General features: G+C 45.6%; 1 protein-coding gene across 1 annotated transcript; it reads right to left on the bottom strand.

Moving 5' to 3' along the window:
• Positions 1-5,359: 5,359 nt before the first annotated feature.
• On the bottom strand, positions 5,360-21,107 carry Rnf122 (ring finger protein 122). Its single transcript, XM_026409448.2, has 6 exons — positions 20,657-21,107; positions 15,489-15,645; positions 10,208-10,253; positions 9,893-9,934; positions 8,068-8,150; positions 5,360-7,809 (listed from the first exon to the last, which is right to left on the bottom strand). The coding sequence occupies exons 1-6, from the start codon at positions 20,679-20,681 to the stop codon at positions 7,695-7,697; spliced, it is 468 nt and encodes a 155-aa protein (XP_026265233.2). The 5' UTR covers positions 20,682-21,107; the 3' UTR covers positions 5,360-7,694.
• Positions 21,108-21,376: the final 269 nt, after the last annotated feature.

Genomic DNA, 21,376 nt, shown 5'->3' on the forward strand with positions numbered 1-21,376 from the left:
AAAAGGCTGGAACTTACACTAGAATAGACTTGTAATTATTCCCTTTCATTCTTGTTCACAATTCCATTTCCATCAAAAACTCAGATAACATCGCTGCTCTGCTTAGGTCCCAGTATCATAAATTACAATTCCTTACTGTGGCCACTAGGCCCTAAGTCCCTGTGACCCTTGGGCCTCATCTTGTACCTTCCTTCCCTCTCTCTCCTTAATCTTCAGTGCCTGGGATTTGTTCCCCCATAATCCAAGCTCTATTCTGCCTCTGAGTTCTTAGGTATGCTCTTCTGTCTGGAACTCTTCTGATCTTAACTGACATGCCTCTTGCTCAGAAAAACCTTCCATGGTCATCTCTCACCCCAGTTTGATTTTTGTCGGCCCTTTATACTTATCATTGTGGTGCACGTGTGTGTATGTTTATTATCTATCACTCCCATTCAACCCCAAATATCTGGGGAGGGGGAACTATTTTGGTCTTATTCATTGGCACAGAGTTGGCATGTACTAAACAATTAATATGTGTTGGTAGTTACTATTATCTCCATCTTACAGAAGCGAAAACTAAGGTTTAGAGAGATTGAAGAATGAGACTATGATCTCCTGGCTAATTAGAGGCTGAGCTGGGCTGACAACTCATTCTTTGGATTCTGATGCTAGCTTTGTTACTCCACTGTATAAATTAATCTCACAGTGAGGAGTAGAAGGGAAAGTATCCATATTTTCCTAAAACACAGCCACATGTTATCACTGAAGCTTGGCAGCAAAACTTTTGTTTCTCAAATATTGAGCTTTCTCCTTTGTTTCTTTTCTCCCCCCACCTGTTTTCTTTTCTTTTTTTTTATTTTTTATTTTATTTTTTCCTGTATTGAGGCTTTTTAAATGATCTGTAAACGGGGCAAAGATGTAGTTTCTATTTAATAGTCTTTTGATCAAGAGGAGACGACACAACATAGGATAGGCCACTTTCCAATGGACCCCTCTCCACAAGGAGTATTGGGAAGAGGTAGAAATTGGCCACAGTGAGGATTTCAGCTATCTACTGCCAGAAATGGGCCTGTCTTGGAGGAGGAAAGCAACTGAGATGGCAGTGCCCCTATCCATGGCAGGGTTTCCTGGACTAAAGGTGCAAGCTCAAAGAGTCAGCCTGGCTGGGAAGCATGGGAGAGAGGGGCAGCTCTGAGAAGGTTTTGCTACAGGGCTGAAAGCCCTTCCCCTTTTAAAAATTAATAATTGAGCAAAGAGCATTCATTCAGAACTTCTCTTTCTCCATCTGTGATAGCTTCAAACATTTCTTTTCATAAACACGACTTTAGAGAAATTACTTGTTACTGATTTATTCTATAGGCATGTCTTACTTTAAAAAAAAACACCCCTCATTGTTTATGTGCAGAATTTAATGTTTCAAAGTATATACATTTTTAAAAGTGGAGAAATCCTTAAATTCCACTTTAAAAGACTGCTTTAGGCTTGTAGGTAGATATAGGTCAGTGTTAGAGCCTAGCAGGCATGAGGACTTGATTTGGGTTCAGTTCCCAGCACGACCCCCACCAAAGGAAAAAAAAAAAAAGAAAGAAAAGAAAAAGAATGCTTTAGCTATAAAAAGACTCAACCTAGAATTTCTTTAAATAATGAAATCTCCCCTGGTACATTAAAGCCAATTATTCAATTCAATGTGCATGGCTCCCTGAACACACAAAGAGGGGATCCCGCCTATAATTCATTGCCTGGCAGCAGTCTGTGTTTCTCATGTTTCTCGGTCTTAATGTAGAAGTTTTCACTCTTGCAAACTTGTAATGAATTTGCTGGATTACTGTCCTTGCTGTAACATCAGCATGTAATAAGACTTCTCTGCTGAATGACTGTGTTAGAGATATTGCATTCCAACCACCAGGAAATACAGATTTCCCCCTTGTTGGCTTTCTTCCTTTCAAAAAGGTTGCTTAAAGTGGTGCTTAAAAGATAATTCTAGCTTTCTAAATTTAGGATGTGGAAAAAGTCCAAAATCAGAATATTCCATGGATAAATGAGCAAGAAATGTTAACATGTGCATCAAGGGGAGAATATCTTACACTCCGATGTTTTTTCTCTTTCTCTCCCTCTGTCTCTTTTTCTACCTTTAATACACAACATATAATTTAGCAAGATTAAAAGTTAACTAAGAAACTGAAGAACTCTTTATCACCATTACTGCATTTTAAATATAAAATGAGGGGCTGGGAATATGGCTCAGTGGTAGAGTACATGCTTAGCATGTGCAAGGCCCTGGACTCAATCCCAGCACCACCCCACACACAATTCTTATAAATAATAAAGTGATTTCATTATCTCAGTTATTCCTAAAACCACCTTGAAGTCAGAGCTACTCTTCAAAATTAATCAGCAAGTTATGTGCTTATCTTTATAGTCAAGGCAGATTTCTGGTCATCCTTAGTTCAATTACTTAAAGAGAAGCTACCTATAAAAAATAATGTAAGAAGTGTATCAGCATTTGAAGCTTATTTTGTGTGTGTTTGTTGCACTGTAGACTGAACCTAGGAGCTACACTAACTACATCTTCATCCCTTTTTAATTTTAATTTTTTAATTTTGAGACATGGTCTTGCTAAGTTGTTGAAGTTGGCCTTGAATGTGGCATCCTCCTACCTCAGCCTCTGGTGAGATTACAGGCATGCTTCAAAAGCAATTTTGAGGGAAGAAAACAATTTCTAGGATGTTTGAGTTTACAATAGACTCAAGCTTACAACATAGTGCTGAAAACCACTTTCTTTTTTGTGTGTCTTTTATGCCTTCAGATTTTAAATATTCTAATATCTTCCTCATGGTGTGTGTGTGTGTGTGTGTGTGTGTGCAGGAGATCAAACCATGACCTCTCATGTTAAATGAGTACACCAACACTGAGTACACCCCAGCCCTTCATGGGGATTTTTCTCTCTCTCTGTTCTTCTGCAGACATAAAATCTGAATCAAATAACCCAACAGAGAGTTAAACATTGAAGGTTGCAGAGAGAATGAGTCCCTGGCACCCTGTAATCATGCTATTACATTTTGGATTTATTTTTATTTTTTTCTGACTTATGCCCAACCCAATATCCACTAAACGCATTAGTTTTTCCTTCATATGCGCTTGGATGTAATGGCCTTCCTCACACTGTATTATTTATTTATTTGGTACAGGAGATTGAACTCAGGGACACTTTACCACTAAGCTACAGGGTCTTGCTAAGTTGCTAAGCCTGGCCTGGCACTTGGAATCCTCCTCCCTCAGCTTACAGTCAAGTTGCTGGAATTATAGGTGTGTGCCGCTGCTGCCGGCTTGCATCATTTCTTTTTTCTTTTACACAATATCTTTATTCATTTATTTTTATGTGGTGCTAAAGATGGAACAGGGCCTCACACGTGCTAGGTGAGTGCTCTACTGCTGAGCCCCAGCCCCAGCCCCAGCCCCAGCCCCATTGCATCATTTCTTTAATGCATCAAAGTCACCACAAATTCTATTCGTTTGTCTTTTAAGGATATCAGCTGCTCTCTTGAGACACAAAGGACATATAAAATAATAAACATTTAGAAACAGAGCTGGTCCATGTTGGGGCTTATACCATCATTTGGGTGTAAACACTTAGTCATTTGTAATTTTTTGGAACCACTCATGACAATTGTAGCCCATCAGGAGGATTTTGCAATGGCTGTGGTGCCCTCCGCAATACCAGAGAATAGGCTGGGATGTAGGAAGAAAAAAAAAATAAAGAAAGGAAGAGGGAGCTTAAAAGAATTGGAAAGAAGGGAGACAGATAAGAAAAATGTGTTGCTGAATATTGCCAATGAAGAGGTGGAGGCTGGGAAGAATTCTTGGCAGCCATCAAGGGCATCTTCTAGTGCAGTTCTTTGTTGCCTCTTCCTCTACAGAGCACAGGTCCTGGTTTCTTGTTGAGATCATCACATTAGAAAAGAACCACAAGCCATACCACAGCACAAAGGTGACATCAGTTGTTTTCCTGGTCTACATAGCAGCTTATCAGAAAGGAATTAAGCAAGCATGCTTCTTTTTTTCTTTTGTTTTTAATGGGATCAATAGGAATCCAATGCTATTGTCTGGGGCATAGTAAACAGTTTAATTTTTTTTTTTTCATGAATTTGTACAAGCTTACATAACTTGACCAGTTTGTCCTTGTCTCCAATGTGAGCACATCTCTTCCTCAAAATCTGCTTATATGGCTTCAATAGAAGATTAACCTGTCAGTGAGATGGTCAGAGACCGGTAAGATGATATCCCGATGCCCAAAGACAGAAGAGGGTGGTGGAATGGAAGTCGGAGGTCGGGTCTTATTGTGGGGAAAACATGACAAACTGGGGAGGCTCCAGTAAAAATGGGAAAAGCCCTAGTGGATGTGGGGGTCAGGAGTAACAATTCAAGGGAGATGGGTGAAGGGGAGGGCTCAATGATTCAAGGTACCCAGTGTCCCATTGTATCACAGTCAGAGATTTTCAAATTTTGCCCAACTGGAGCTCTCAATTTCTCAACCCTACTCCAATGACCTAGTCTATAAATAGTAGTCCCCTATAAAGAAGTCATTCACAGTGAAGTTAAGAAAACAAACAAAACCAAATACCACCCATGGCTCTACATAATGGCAGACCGCACAGATTATTTGAGAAGTACCTGGTGTTTGTATCTTCCCTGACTTCATTAGCCCAGGAAGTTACTAGTACCTGGTATTTTCTTGAGTTTCTCCATGGAGAGCCCATCTGCTTCCAAAGCTCTGTGGAGCAGTGAAGCTGACATTGAATTTAGATACGCCCTACCCGGGTTTACGCTTGGCCTTGACTCTTATTATTTGTGGAATTACAGATGAACCATTTGGTTTCTCAGCATTCTTTCCCTCATCCAGAATCAGAGGAGTTTACCCAGAAAGGACAGCAGAATCCTTCATGGGGGAAGAAACTTGGTAGGTTATTGCCTATTATCTTTTGATTGATCACATGGTGTTTGCCACAGGTAAGACCAGTCAAGTTGGAATCCTGGTATATGTACAATTATTACTCAATTTCCTTCAATGGTTTACCCTTGGAAACCTTGTTCAGGGTGCTAATTCTTCATTAATTTGAATAGGACCAAGTATGTTGTAGTTACCTATGAAGTTGCCTTAGTGCACAGAGGAGAAAATAATAGACTTAGCTCCCAAATGGTGCTAGATATAAATCTTAGAAAGCTCACCATTTCATATCCCAGGTTCCTGGCCCCACACAGGACTTTAGCTGACTGCATCCTTCCCTGCCTTAACTTCATACAAAATTGTTTGCATTCCCTGGTCCAAAATAGGCTGGTTAATTCTTGCATGACTTTGGCCATACTACTGTTTTTAGGAGGCTCAGGCATCATATTGCAGCAGGCAACCCCCTGCTGTTCTTCCACAGCAGTTGAGCACAGGGTTCTGGGTCAGACAAGCATGTTCACCCCAAACACATTACTCACACTGCTTCCCCAAGGCAAGGTCTGTTCTGCCTCCCAGTGCCTGGGATAGCATGTGTTCTGAAAACACTGAACCGAGTGACAAGACCACACGGATGACTATGAATCTGGGAGTTAGGATTTAACCTGTGCCCAGCTGCTGCCGATTCATAGCCAATCAGCTCAACAATATCCACTTTTCCCTTCTGTGTGGACATACTGCTCTGACTGAACAGAAGCAACCCAGGCATTTTCCCCCTGTCAGGTTGACCTCAGGATATCGATTAGAAAATCTCTGAAACATACATTTTAGTGCTAACGTCTTCATCTTGAGTTATGCTAATACTGATGAACTCAACACTGATGAATGGTCTTGCAGAGGAAGGGGAGATGAGGAGGTAGGAAAGCTGAAGCCGACCTGCTGACCACCAGTTCTCCCTCCTGATCCCAGCAGCATATCCACCATGAGGCCGTGGCAGGAGCTGAGGGAAGGCTCTTGTTTTACTTCAGTCATGCATTTTATTCCCTACACTAAAGCAAGCTGAAAGTGCTAAAGGAGTCCATGTCCCTGTGAGGAAAGATCAGTCCCTACAGGGTTGGTGGCAGCAAGTAGCAGGTGAAGGTTTTGAGGAAGAGCAGGGTCACCCCTGAGTGCGAGGAGGAAGAGGGGACAAGAATAAGTACACCCTCTGCAAGGGCAGAGGACCCCACTAAGAGAGGTGGTAAGGACTCCACTAGGACTGCCAGTCCCCTCTGGACTATCCAATGTAAACGCAAAGTGTGCCCATACCCTCTATCACCCAAGCACAGGGGTGCCCTGGGGGCCTGTCACTTTCTGTATGGGCCTCTCTTGCACAGATGACTCACCAGCACACGATATTTTGCTCAACAAATACTTAGCCTGTGCTCAGCACCCTGGGCTTTCTCCCTGGATGGCCATGGGCATGGCCCTTTTTCACTGAGCAGAGGGCAGCCAGGGCCCACATGCTTCATGCTTAAGATTGCATGGAAAATTGTTCCTGACATTCTCAGTCCACCTGACACACCCTGTTGATTCAGAACCCTCTCGGGACATGGTGCAAGGTCTGAGTGCCCACAGTACCATAAAGCATTACCATGCCATTCTTCTAGATGTCATTTAAGAGGCTAGGTTGTTCCAGCGAGTGGGTGTGTGTGTGTGTGTCTGATTTTGGTAGGAGGAAGGAGGAGGAGGCAGTGAGAGAGCCCCACAGGTTCAGGCTGTAACCACAGGCAAAGGTCGGTTAGAGAAACTTGTTATTAAATTTAATTTTTTTTAAATACATAACTTTTTCCCACCCGAGCCCACTCTAGGGAGGGGCAGAAGCCTTTCCCACCCCTGAATTCTGGGGATCCCATAGGTAAAGCCTGAGATGGTGAGGATGAAGTATAAAAATACTATTTACAAAGGGGAAGCAGGTATCTTGCTGCTGTCACCTCCAGATGCCCCTGTCCCCCGACCCCTTTTGTTCCTTTAGAAAAAAACCTCTGAGAATTAGGCTGTGTGTAGGACAAACCCTTCCTCTAGAGAGGCTCTCACACCACAACAAGAAATAGGAAGCTCTGAGATTAACTGAGGAAGAGGGAGAGAACAGAGAGATAGCACCTCAGATCCTAGTAGGGGAAGGGATCAGGGCCCCTGTCCCCTGTAGTCAGCCAGCCAGCCAGCCAGCCTTTATTTCAATAGGTTCCATGTAAACATTGACTTATTCCTTTTATAGGTCCCTGCTCTCCCCTGTTGCATGCAGAGCCTCCCTCACCTCCAGTGGAAGTACTTGGTTCTTGGATCTTTCCTTCCTTCCCTTCTAACCTCCTATGAGGAGCCAGGATGAGACACTGGAGGTGTGACAAGAGTCAGCTCATTGCCCTTAAGTCAGGGAAGCTTGCCTTCCATGGAGAACCTTCGAATAGGGTGCTCCAGGTTCACAGCCAGATAAAGATGGGTTTCTTCCCAGAGCATGGACAAGGTCAGTAGATAGTCCAGTGCCAGGATACAGAGGTCTGGCTGGTTGAGGCCATCAGTACTGAGTAAGAGGGAAGGAGGCTTCAGGAGGCAGAGAGGTGAAGCAAGGCTGGCACTGGTCTCGCCCTGCTGGGGGAAGACCAGCCCCGTGCCGTTCTCCCTTTTGGGTAAGCGTGACCATCATCATCCAAGACTTGTTCCTAGTAGCTGTGCAAGAGAGACCAGGTGCCCACATGGTGAGAAGTCTTCTCCAGGTCTTGGTGCAGAGGCAGCCTCACACCAGCTCATCCAGTAGGATCCCGATGCTCTGAGTGGCCTCTGCAGGCCCAGCGATGGGCTTGTTGCACATGGGGCAGACACAGCGCACTTCCAGCCATTTCACTAGGCACCTGTGAACGACAGAATTGGTGTTTCTAAGAAGATCCCTCAGACGGCTCCAGCTGCTTCTCAGTCCCACTGCTTCCTGAAGAACGTCCCTGTGCCTGCCACAGCCTCACACTTCTGGCTTGTCTGGTGTTCAGACCAGACCCGATCTAGGGCATCATTGGTAAGGGGAAGATGGGAGGTGGCAAGGAGTGAAAGGTTCTAGAAAATGCTCCCTGATTATTTCTTCTCCACAGGGCAACCCTGGCCATAACCCCACATACTTGCGGTGAAAGGCATGTTGGCATGGGAGCACGCCCAACTCGTCCTTCCCCTTGAAGTCTTCCAGACAGACTGCACAGGTCTGCTGCAGGGAGAAAGGGGGCGTGTGAGAGGAGATTGCAGATGCACTTCACTCACCCATGCTGGAGGTCCTTGTCTCATCCACAGCCAAATAAACTCCATTCTAACCCTCTGTCAACCCTTTATTCTCTTTTGTCAACCAGAGAACAAATTTGTTCTCACCGAGAAACGAGCCCTATTTTATAAAACTCTATTGACAGAATTGGTAGCCATTAACCCCATGGGGCAGCTTCAATTGAAACTAATCAAAATAAGACAAAATTACAATTTAGTTTATCAGTTGCAGTGGCCACTTTTTCTTTTTTGATTATTACAAAAGTTTATTTAACCCAGAGTTTAATATGAATAATGTGGGTTGAAGGCATATATCAGTGGTAGAGTACTTGTTTAGCATGTGCAAGGCCCTAAGTTTGATCCCAGAAACACGAAACAAACAAAAAAAGAAAAAATATATAAGATAAGCTAAAACAGGTCTTTTGGAGAAGGGACATGGATTTCTCTGCTGGCCAGACATTATTTATACTCATGCCAAGGTTTCTAAGTATGATACTATTTCCTCATGTTAGCATGATTCCAATATTGTTCCACTGCCTCTAGTTGCCCTCTCTACACAGTTATCTAGCACATGAGTTATAGAGACCAAATCCTTGCAGCATTCCTTGAACATGTCTGCCACCATGTATAGATTTTTTCAACTCAGGAAAGTGTGGTCTACTTGGCTGACTCAAAGCTGCTTTGAAACAGAATTTGCTTCCTCCCTCGTGTTCCACCAGTAGACAGCCCCATTTCAAATGCTTAGTAGCTACATGTGGCTAATGATTCCCATACTGGACAGGACAGATGTAAAACATTTCTGTTATCATGTAAGTTTCCACTGGACAGTGATGTACTGGGAGAACAGTTTTAAATCCTCTCTAGCATATACATGGAACAAGGAGGATAAGAGTAAAAGTAAATAAAGGGATGGGGTGGATGTGGTCAGTTACATTCTTTTGAGACTTTAAGTCCTTAGGTATCAGCCTCCATGATCTCAGTTGAATTATTCTTTTAAGAAGGCTTAGAAACCACTTGAACTTTCCTGGGTGTCACAGCAGACATCAAAAATAAGAACGCAGTGAGGCCATGTCTGGGCAGTCTCGTGTTTGGTGATGCTGGCAAACAACCACAGACACTCTCTGGTTAGGAGTGTCTGTGGTTACCGAGGAAAGCCTTGGACAATGGACTAAGTGACCTCACAGGCCTAGGTGGGAAAGGATCAGGAAATGGCCAATTAAGGGTCAGATTTGAGGGGACCCAAAGAATTGGTATGTGTGCGGGGATCCGGGAAATGGAGGAGAAACAGGGAGGAGCCCCTGGGATGGATTCACAGATCAGAGGTTAGGACAGGGTCTATGCACTGGTCAACGTGGGAAAGTTAGCGGAAATTCTCCTATGGTGTGAAGCACTGTGATCAGCCTTCCCTTGAAGATTATGCATGGCAGGATTCCTGGGGCCATGGTGTCGCTACTAACCCAGATCCTTGTGTGAATCCCCCCTGCTCTTTGTTCCCCCTGCACAAGCTGGTTCTAGCCATCATGAATTCCATATATGGATTACCTGCTGGCATGAGTCCCTTTTATTTGGCCAAAGCAAATACAAAAACAGAGACTAAAAACAGTCTCAAAAAGATCCTGGCAGAGAGCTGGAGAAAGGTGCTGTCTGCTTTACCTGCTGGGGCCCTCCTGCATACCGTCCAGGGACACTTACCCCATAGAGCTGCAACTTCTTGGCATCACCTTTAAGCACCACCTGGAAGAAGATGGGGAGACATGTCTGAAGGAACCAGCACAGGGCCTGCAGGATGGACCAGTGAAGGGAGTCCCCTGTCTTTCGTGGGGTGTCTCCCTGATTCCCATGGAGGAGGAGGGCTCTGGACAGTCTGGGGCAAGCCTGACTTGAGGACAGAGAAAGGAGCTAGTCTCAGGGAGGCCCAGAGCTGAGGCCAAGGGGGGGTACAGACGAGGGGAACTTGGGCTCTTGCCTTCCGGAGGAGGAAATGGCAGGCAGAGAGGTGGCATTTACCTCCTTATAGCCATATCGTTCGCTCTGTGCCTGGTTCCGGAGTTTGCTGGGGGAAAAAGAAAAAGGTAAGAGAGATGATGACTATGTTTTTGCATAAACAGAGCAATCACAGCTGGCCAGGCTGGCTGGCTACTTGGGCATTCTTCTGGGAGTGAGGAGAGATGCTTGTCCCCTAGATGCCAGGGAATATGGTTCTGACTCATCCAGGCCACCCAGAATTGACCAAAGACTAAACCTCTTATTGATTCTCAGCAGATCCCATACATAGCTTGGGAGACTCTCAGGCAGAACACCCCACATAGCTCAATGACTCTCCCCGCCCTTTCCCAGCAGGTAAATTCCTCAGATATCCAGACAATACAGATCAACAATGTGCTTTCCAACTATAGAAAAGGAGTTAGATATTCTTAGAAGGGATCCTTCTATCAAGCCAGGGTAGCGGGATAATAAGCCTCTTTTGACCTAGGGGAATTTTCCACTTGGAGAACACAAGTATTCTAGAACACACTCTTCCCTTCAGTGCCAAACAAACAGTCCAGACGATGCCTTCTTTGTTTCTGCCTCTTCATTGTAAGCTGGTGGCCTGCAAACAGCCTACCTCGCAGTAGCCAAAACACGGCATGTTGTTACTAATAGCAATGGCATAATAGTTAATGGGGTATGTGCTACATGTTGCTCGGACACTGACCCTAGTCAAATTTGTTCTGAGTTCAAGTAACTCTAAAAGGGGAGAAACTTTGCTTTTTGTACATGAGGAAAATGAAACTCTAAGAAGCTAAGAAATTTGCCCAAACTTCACAGAGCTACTTGGTAGCTGTGTCCGGTTGAATCAAACTCCAAGTGATTATAGAGCTCATTCGCTTTACTACAGAATATGACCTGTCCCCCTCAATCAGGATGTATACATCATAGTCCTGAGAATGTGATATGATCTGGGGACACACCTTTACATCTCATGAAGTCTAAGGCTCTCTGAATGGCTTACTATGCAAATGGCTGGGACCATAATTATGCACAAATTTGTGCTGCTTTACTTTTTGCGGGGAAATCTGACTCTGACAGCAGGTACCTTTAGATGGCCCCCTATGCCTGGGCTATAACAGAACCTGACGGAGTGTTCGTCAGTGCGCGCTCTCTCTCTCTCTCTCATTATTATTTTTTTATTTTTTAGTGCTGGAGATTGAGCCTTGCCACATGCTAAGCACATGTGCTTGACCACTGGGCTATGCTCCCAGCCCTCACTGATTATTTCTAACCCTGGCCTGGGTTACTGGAAGCAAACATCAGAAACTCACCAAATTATAGTAGGGACGATCTAAGGGGCAAATTTACCTCACTCCCATTTTTTTTACAGAACCCAGAAGTTAAGAATAGGTTTTATACTTCAATGCATGAAAATAGAAGTAAAGGGAGTTGAGGGTATAGCTCAGTGGTAGAGTGCTTGCCTAGCATGTACAAGATCCTACGCTTAATGCCAGTTCCAGAAAAAAAGAATAAAGAAGAAGAATATCTCATAAAAACAAACTAATAACAAAAAAAATAATTTTATCTCTTGACATAAAAGATACATGAAATCCAGGGTTGGGGATGTGGCTCAGTGGTAGAGCACTTGTCTAGCACATGTGAGGCCCTGGATTCCATCCCTAGTGCCTCAGAAAAACATAGACATGAAATTCAAATTTCAGTGTCCAATTAAATGGTACCAGCACACTGACATGCTCAGTTCATTTATCGGCTGCTTTGGCATGTAAACAGAGGAGCTGGGTGGTTACGATAGAAACCTCATGACCCACAAAGCCTAAAATATCTACTATCTGATTTTGTATAGAAAAAAGATTGCTGACCCAAGTTAGAAACAGAGAACCATGAATCATGGAGAGGTTCAGTCACAGCAGGTGTGAAGATGCCCCACAGGCTTTAGAGAGCCCCAGACTGCTGGCAGGGTGGTGGAGAGAAGGTGCAGGCGGAGCTATAACTTAGACACAGTGTGGGTCAGATAAGAAGGGGCTGCCAGCCTCTTCCATCCTTCCTGACAGGAAATCACATGACCCAGCAAGGTCATATGTTCCTGGAGCCTCTGGAGATGTCAAGTCCAAGTGGACTCCTGCCAAGGGCTTGGGGCTGGGGCAGCCTGCCCCTTCTTTCCACTATGGTCCAGAAAATATATTCATACATAATGCATATGTCTCTCTTCTCAACTTCCACATCAGAGGGGCAGAGAAGATGCATCCAAAGCTTAAGTGAGCTAATCTGTTATCTGACAGTGAGTCAAGTGGAGGAAAGGTGAATGTGTTCTCATCATCAGGGAGCTCAAAGCCAGTCTGAGGGAGAAGGACACTGTTGTTCCATTACCAGCCATGTGCAGAGCACATAAGGAAGAGCCTGTGAAGAGCCTGTGTGATAGTTTTGTTTTTGTTTTGCTTTGTTGTGCTAAGGATCAAACCAGGAGCCTCCAATGTGCTGGACAAGCATTCTACTGATAAACTACAAAACTAGCCCCAAGCCTGTGTTTTTAACTTTCTGGGGGAAAGAGGGATGCCATGCCTCTTTTGAAACTCAGATACCTCCCCTGCCATCCGACTGAACCTTGGTGCCTAAGGTATCCTCCCTTTCCCTCACCTGTCTCATTTAGCTGGTTCTCTGTGATGATCATACTCAGAGATCTTCGAGAACCCTCAGAACGGAGAAGGGCTTCACAGTTACACCTTTATCTTGTATAAAGATTTCAGCTCAGGAAGGATTAGATTGTGATGAAACCGGGGCTCCAAAAGGTTGCAAGGAAAACAGAGCAAAAAGAAAAGAGCTCGGGCCATCCCAGCTGGGGATGGACAGGTGGCCTTCTCAGCTGTTGGCTGAGCAAGCAACTAAAAATACCCGGGATTCAATAAGACCATCCCTAGCTACTGCCAGCAGGCTCTCCTTTCCTCTCTTCCCTTTTAGAAGAAACAATGAAGCCAGGTCCTGAAAATAATTGTTCCTTTCCTGCCCATTTGTACTTCATTGGCCCCTCCATCCTGTGCAGGGCAGAGGTCAGCACTGAGGGGGAAAGGGAGCACTGGGCAGCAGGGCAGCAGAGGCTGGCTTTGGCTGATGAGCTCACCAGGTCAGGAGCAATGGTCATGGTCCTATTTTGGCCTAGGAGGAAACTAAGAAGCAGAGAGGAAGTGGCTTCTATGCTTGGGTGTCTTTCTATATATAGGTACACATACCACATACCAGTGGGCCTCTGAAGCCACGAAACTCCCGGGTCAACTGGCTTTGGGCGGGCTGCAGGACAGGGTGATAAAGGAGCAGATTACTGCAGAAGGGACAGGTGGCCCAGAGCTGCCCCACAGTGGGACAGCTTTTAGTATCATGTGGTTACTGCTCTGTTCTTTTACGGCAGCCAGAGAGAAACAAATCAGTGACACATGGTTCCCTTGCCTGTGCTTCTTTCTCTAGGACTCCAATGCCCAGCTGGAAGTGGGTATAAATAATGGCACAGAAGTTCCTCCACTTCCCATGAAAGGAATTAGACTCCTGGAGAGCACAGCTATAGAAGGAATCTAATAGATCAACCAATTGTTACCATGCTAGCCCACCGGTAGCATCTCCCTTGATGTGTGACCTTGGGCAAGTCCTTAACTGAGCATGAATGTCTTCATTTATACATGAGCTAATAACTAAACCTGTTCAGAAAAGTCTGTTCAGAAAAGCTGGTGAGCTAAATGGTTTACAAAATGCTAACCCCGGTGCGTGGAACACAGGAAAGCTCTTGGTAAAGAGTAGCTGAAAACCGAAGGTTATATCTATTAGTGGCACAGTTAGGAAATAAACCCAAACCCACTTCCTTGTCACTCACTTCATGGCCAGAGGGATCACCTCTGGATTTTCTTCTGCTGACCGCCTTTGCTGCTTGGCATGTATGCATGTGTGTTTGTGCATGCAGAAAGGGTCCAAGTAGAGTTGGTTTTATGGACTCCTTTCAGTTTCATCCTAAACAAGTATTTGTACTTGATATGTATTCACCTTTAGCTTTTGAGGAAATGGAATGGCTCAATACAGGGGTTCATAGGAATAAGTTGGTAGACAGACAAGTTTGAGGGAGAAAACTTAGGGTTCAGGAAAATGGAGAAGAATCAGAGGGAGGAAAAGATACTATAAGTCTATTCTTACCCCCAATTAATACTGAAGTGCAAATTTAACACTCAACTGTACAAGAGGTAAATAAGTAAACCATTATTTTCTTTGCATAGACTTAAGTGGAAAAGTCTAGTCCTGGGGACCTGTTTTGAAAAGTTCTGAAGAATAGCCCCAAGGGAGCCAATTGGAACTTTGGAGAAATGCCTGAGGGGATATCCATGTCCCCTTCCTTGAGGTATATGGACAAGTGTCTGCCACTCCCTGCTAGCTGCCTTCCAGTTGAAGGATGCACCCAGCAGGGCATCTTAGTAGGGAGTCAGGGCTCCTTGTCCTTAATCTCCTTAAATAATTTAATCAGACACTGGCCTAGACCCCAGCTGACATCTACCCAGGCATTTGGTAATATGTGTGGTAGGGGAGGGGTCAGTTGTCACATGTTTTATTGGCCAGAGATGTCCAACCCTCTCCAATGTACAGGACAGTCCCATATAGTAAAAAATATTACTACCCTGATTTCCACTCTGAATGTCAAAGTGCTCCAAGTTTTTCCTTTAGAAAACAGCTACCAGTTCCCATGTCCTTCAACCGCAGGAAAAATAGAACGGTTCCAGGAGCTTGGTTACCCCTGCCAACCTCAAGTCCCTCCCTGGATCCCCAAGCAATTAAGAATAAATGACATTTTTCATTCCCCCCCTCCCCCCCTTCTCCAAAATAAAAGCTTCCAAGACAGAATCAACATATAGCTCTCCAGACGTCCGCTTGCTCATATCAACATGAGGAACTGACAACAAGATTTCTCAGGAGGGCAGAGAAACATGCCTCTGGTATCATGGATGTCCTGGCATCCTAGAGGGCATAAGTGTGGAGGAAAGAAGGATACTTAGGGCCCACCAACTATACTATACAGCTGGATAGTGATTCTAGGCAACCTTCCAACAACTGGCCCAGAGATGGGATACAATCCAACCCTTGGTGACCTTCTGTGCTCTGGGACAACTTGATAGGCTGGTATAAATAGAAACAGCAGGCCTCAGGGGCCCAGAGAGGAGCAGGCTTAGCCATGTCTTCCCAGCAGTGGCTCCAGCCTGAGATTAGTGACTCTAACCTGGTTTCCTCCCTCCTTGAATTCCCTCCCTAAGTAAGCCAGTGGCCCACCTACCTGATAAAATAGCAGCAGAAAATGAGGCTGAGCATGAAGACAAAGATGCCCGTGCCGAAGATGACCATATAGATGTTGAGAGGAAGCTCTTGGAAACTGATGGGTGGCATGGAGCAGGACTTGTTAGTGCTAACCAGTCCCAGGCCACAAAAACACCCTGCAAAAGAAGAAGAAAAAATAATATTAGACTTGGAAATTTATCCCTGAGGGTGATGGCACACTGTGTCAGCTGGAATAGAGACAATAATGGCAGGCGAAGGCTCCTAAACCTCTGATTCTTTGGCTGGAGCTAATATCACAGCTCTCACTCTTACTAGCTTTTTATGATCTTGGGTAAATTATTTAACCAATATGCGAAATGGAATTCCATCTAAGGTACCCATAGGGATCAAGGATTTAGATCAAGGAGAAAATGGAAAACCCAGTTCCATCATGTAGAAGCTCATACACTGAAGAAGGGCCATAGGTGAGAAAACGAATTACTACCTGGGTTCTAACCCAACTCTCCCTAGCTAGCTGCACAACCTTTAAGAAGCCTACCTCTCTAAGCTTCACATGTCATCTAAAAACCAGCAAAATATAGAGAGGACTTAAAATGACAGTATAAGAAATAGACTTCATAAATTGCAAAGTGCAATTGCAAAGGTCATTTGTCATTATTAAGCCACCTGCTCCAGAAGACAAGCTGTGCCAGGACTAGAATAGAAATTGTTCACTCCAAGTCCAGGCCAGTGTTCCAGAAAGTGGAGATGAGGGTTGGGGGTGGGGAGCTGCAGCTTCCCTTACTGGTCCCTTATTCCGTCCTTTGTACTCAGTCTCATGGTACAGTTCCACTATGGAGATGGTACACCCTGGAAACTTGTTAGATGTGCAGAATCTTGGGCCCAGCCCAGGCTAAAAGAACTAGAATCAACATTTTCACAAGAGACTCAGGTAACTCTTCCAAACAGTTTGTCTGAGAAGCACTAAGTTAGTCACTCTGCTTCCCTTTTCACGTGGCTCAGAGATACATCCTGATTGGCTTTCCCATTGTGGCAATCATTTCCCTCTAGCTAGTATTTGGTGTTGACATGTTGACATGGGTATGTGAGCAGGTTCTGGGCAAAGGCACAAAGTTCTGCTGGGAAAGAAAAGCTTCTCTTTCTGTCATGTCTCCCCGGGCACCCAGAAGGGTAGGAGCCAGCTTGTAGCTGGAAAGAGAACTGATAGAAAGCTGATGGCTTAGAACAGCAGTAGGAAGGGAAAGGGGAGAATTCTTCAGTAACAAAACTTGGGACTGCTGTGTCCCAATTCCCGACAGCATTCTCATGATACCAATTTAAATTTATTTACTTTTTAAACAATTGGGGTCTTACTATGTTGTCCAGAGTGGCCTGGAACTCCTGGACTCATGTGATGCTTCTGGAGACTACAGGGGTACACCACTATATGTGGCTTCCAGTTTTATCACTGGAATGCCACAGTAAAATGTCACTTTTCCCAAAAATGCGGAAAAAAAAACCTTAATCATTAAATAATCTCCCTAAAGTAAACAGCTAAGGAGCCCTAGCTCCTAAAGTCTCTACGCTCTTGGGTTCTAGGCATAGAGGCTTTAAGTTAGGAGTCAGGAATTGATAGTATGCTGTAGAATTAGAAAATACTAGTGCTAACACTACTCAGCAGAAGGTTGATTCCAAAGACTGGAAGTCAACTCTGACATGGTATATTTCATTCCTCTTCATCACCTTTATCCAAATCTCTTTCAGAGTGTACTGCTTCCTACTGCACATCTCTATTCCAAATACTCATTACTGACTAGTTGACTCTTAATTGCTCTCATTGCTGTTTCCAGTTTCATCTCATCTAATTTTCCCCACATGTCTACCACATCCACTCATTCCATTTATCGTGTACTTTCCAAATGCATGTCTGGTTTCAAGTCCTCTTAAACACGTCCTCTGTCCCTTTGCAATTCCCCAGTGTTTTCAACACTTCCACATATGACCATTCTCCTCACATTTTCTTGCCCAATCTTGTCCTCATCTGCATCTATACCTTCATTCATGCAGTCTTTCCTGCCTAGAACTCCCTCCTTCTTTCTAAAGTTCACCACCTGTTCTTTGTAATATTCCAAAGAGCTGTGTTGTCCTGAATTCTACAGTGCTCACAACCTGTATGGCTTATTCTGGCCCTTGCTCATTCTAGTGTTTTATATACTCATTTGTTTCTAGCATCAACTTAATTTAAGTATGCATTGAGCATTGATTATATAAGCACTAAGATAGTAAGGACAAAGAAGAGTGGAAGAATCATTGGACGATCTTACTCTATAGAAAAGCAGAGACACAAAGATTTTCATGGCATAAAGTTAGGTTTCACAGCAGAGGTGTGTCTAAGACTGAGAACCAAGACTAAGAGTCACCGAGAGTATAGTCCTAACAAGCCCAAATACTCCAAGTCTGAGGACATCGACATGAACTTTCATATATTTTTCCAGTGCCTAGCCTAGTCCTTGGCTTGTCTTGATAACTAGTTAATAGATAAATAACTCCCTGCTTTCTCAAAACAACCTGGTCCCCTTGGCAAAGCTCCTACTTGAAAGTAAGAAGATTGATGTTTGGGAAAACTGCCCAGAAAGTGCCCTCAGCCAATAAATCACCAGTCAACCAACAAGTATTGTTAAAGGCCTGCTTTATGCCCTGACCTAGACATTGTTTGAAAACAGAAAGCAAAAGAAGTTCTTGTTCTGAAGGACTTTTTAATTAAGGGGAAATTAAGGAAATAATTAGCTATTAAGCTTTGCTGTGTTCATTAGAAAGCCCCTTGCTTTTAGACTGCATGGGAGATTAGAAACTAAGACACTTTCATCACCCTTTCCCACTAAAATATTTGCTCTCCATGGGCTAAAGGATATCAGTTTTCTATGAGGAGATCATGCTAGACTGGCCTGAGAAAGCCAACCTTCAATCTATAGTGGCAAAGGGCCTCGGGACTTCCCTTCCAAAAAACTATATCTTCTTTTCAATGCTAATGAGGTGTTCTGCCCCACCCCAGTCTCTCACTTCTTAAGGTAGGAGAGGCCTTTGTGCCATTTCAATGACCCTTCTCTTTCTTTATTCTCAAACCTGTACCTTTTGCTCTGGCCTCAGCCATATCTGACACTAATAAGCTGTCTTAACTTACCCTCCTTCTATTTGCATTGGCTCTTCTGTGTTATCTTTCATGAGCTGAATCCTGGTATCTTTTGGGTCCCAAAGAACCTAATTTTGTTTCCTGTTCTGGGGACTTGCAAAGCTGTGGTAGCAACCATTGCAGAGAGTATACACATGTACCCTGAAGGCATTGTGGCCCCAGCAGTCCCATAATCAGTTTATCTCTTCCATCTTTTCCTGTCTCATAGAGGCTTTCCCTGGGGCTCCAGGACTAGGTTAGTGCAAGAAACTTGCAAAGAACAGAGATTGCTAGTCCCAGGTAATAGGAGTTCCAGCTGTTTTCCTTAGGGGTAGGGAAGACTGTTGCTTCCTCACTGGAGTCAAAGGACAGTATTAGTCAGCCACTTTAAGAAGTGAAAGATATGGGCTGGAGTGCAGTTCAGGGGTAGAGCTGTGCTTAGCATGAGCATCAGTCTTAGATTTAATACTCAGCAAGACGGGGGTGGGGGTGGGGGTGGGGTGGGGGGGTGTGTGAAAGGTTAAGCAAGTCCTTCCCAGTCTAAAATCGCATTTGAAAGGTAGCAGTCCAGAAGAAAGACCAGCGTTAACCACAGCCCCTGAGTTCTAAGTCTCTGTTCCATTGTTTCCGACAACCTATGAAAGCCTTGACATCAGAATGTCTCATCTCGGCTGGCAGGCTGAGAGCAAGAATGACGTCAGAGAAGGGCTGGCCAAGAAAGACCAGGGGATCTGGGAACTGCTTCTCCTTCCCAGCCAACGGGAATCTTTCCCAGATGCTGGGATGCACCGTCCTTCCTCAACCCCCATCCTCCGCCCCCTCTCCCACATTACCCGCCCATCACACACGGCTTGGTTCATTTTCAGGAAATTAGATCCGACTAGCAAAAGGAGGAAGAAGGGGGATGGGGGACACTCATACACATGCTGCCCAAACCCGGCCTTAAAACAAAAGCCTCTTGAAATAATTAATCCAAGATCTGGCAGGAGTCTACTCCCAAGAATGGATCTTTTCCCCCTCCTAACTAGCCAGGCTGCCACACTCAAAATAAGGCCAGCTGCTTCCCACCTCCTTCTAGACTCCCGCTACCCCCACTCCCAGAGTCGGAAAAACGCGGTCAAGATTGTAGGACCCCTGGGGGAAGGGTGGGTGAAGGTTGGTATTTAAAAGTGATTTGCTCAGAAGTCTTCCTTCCGGCCAGTTTCAGTGAGAAATTCAGACCCAAACCTAATCTGTATCACCTGAACCGCCAAAAAAGTCTCAGGTGAGATGAACTAACTCAGCAGCCTCAACCAGGCCTGGATGGGGGGGATGACGGGTGGGGGGGCTGGGTCTGGAGGTGAGGTCACCAGCCAGGCTCGGGAACAGACCGCAGAGCCTGGCCTTGGGGCCAGAAAGCAGAGCTCCTGCTAGGCCAGCCTCCTACCACAGGAATAGCTGGGAGCGGAGGTATCTGCAAGACTTTATTCATTCAGTAAAGCGAGACTCTCATCCATCGTCTTCCACCGGCCGAGTCCCACTAGCAGCCAGTGGGAACCCAACAAAGAGAGAGGAAGTCACCCCCGCGCCTGGTCCCGCACGCTGCACTGTATACATATTTAAAATAGCCTGCAAAGTTTCAGACCGGGCACTTGAGCTCCCTCTAGGAGAACCTAGCCCGAGCGTGGATTTCATTCTCCAACCACCACAACAAAGAACAGAGTTGGAGCGCACAAAGGCAGGGGAAGGGGGCAGAAAAGCCGAATCGCCACACAAAGGCTGGGAACCACTTGGCTCCCACGCCCCTGGGCTGCCACACTTTCGGAGACCCCTTCCAAGCCCTCGCGTTCCAACTGGATTGTTTCAAATTCCGCGCTGTGCACCGCAGACTTGGACACCGGGTCGTCTTCTTCGCCGTCCCACGGCAGGAAAAAACTTAACTCGAGAGCTAAGACGAACCCATCGGACGTTCAACCTGGCGCCCCCTTGGCGTCTGCGGCCAGTCCAGAGTCCGCTCGCCTTCCCGCCCCGAGACTCACCGTTACACCACTGGAATGGGTGCATCAATGAAGTCTGGGCGGGCCTTCTCGGGCGAACGAACGCAGGCGGAGGGGAGGGCAGGCGGATAGGGCGCCGCGCCTAGCGGGTCCGCAGGAGTGGCCGGTGCAGTGTGCAGCAGCCAGCCGCTTTTTTCGAAAAGTCCAACTCCCTCCGGAGTCGGGGGGCTGCACTAAGGACGGTTTTCAGAGCAACAAAGAGGAAAGAGGAGGAAACAAACAGAAACTCTCCCGGAGCAGAAGCACAGAGGAAATGCACGAAGGGCTTCGGGTGGCGGGAGATGCGGAGCGATGCAGAGCCAGGAGGGAGTGCCCAGACGGCAGCAGCTCCCAGCAAAGACTTTAGCGGGAAGCTAGGCTCGAGTTCCACCGTGCGAAGGAGAACCAACTGGAATTCCGAAACTGACACCCGGCTACTCACACCCCCTGCCTAATACTGCCCCCTCCCCCCGGCAAACCCCGCCCCCTGCTCGTCACCTTTCCTCCGGCCAATGAGAGACTTCCTCCTGCCCCCGGGTATGATTTGCAGGCCCGGCCCTTTCCCCTGAAGCTAGGGCAGCATCTTTTCTAGGTGGGTGTCTGCCGGCCCTACCTTGCCAGACCTCCCTGGGACTCCGGTCCTAACACTAGTGAGCTGCTCAGTGCGTCGCCGGAGGGGGCCGGCTTCCTCCGAGTTGGACCTGGAGGAAAAACTGAACAATT

This window comes from Urocitellus parryii, chromosome 14 (genome assembly GCF_045843805.1).
Source record: "Urocitellus parryii isolate mUroPar1 chromosome 14, mUroPar1.hap1, whole genome shotgun sequence".
NCBI lineage: Eukaryota > Metazoa > Chordata > Mammalia > Rodentia > Sciuridae > Urocitellus > Urocitellus parryii.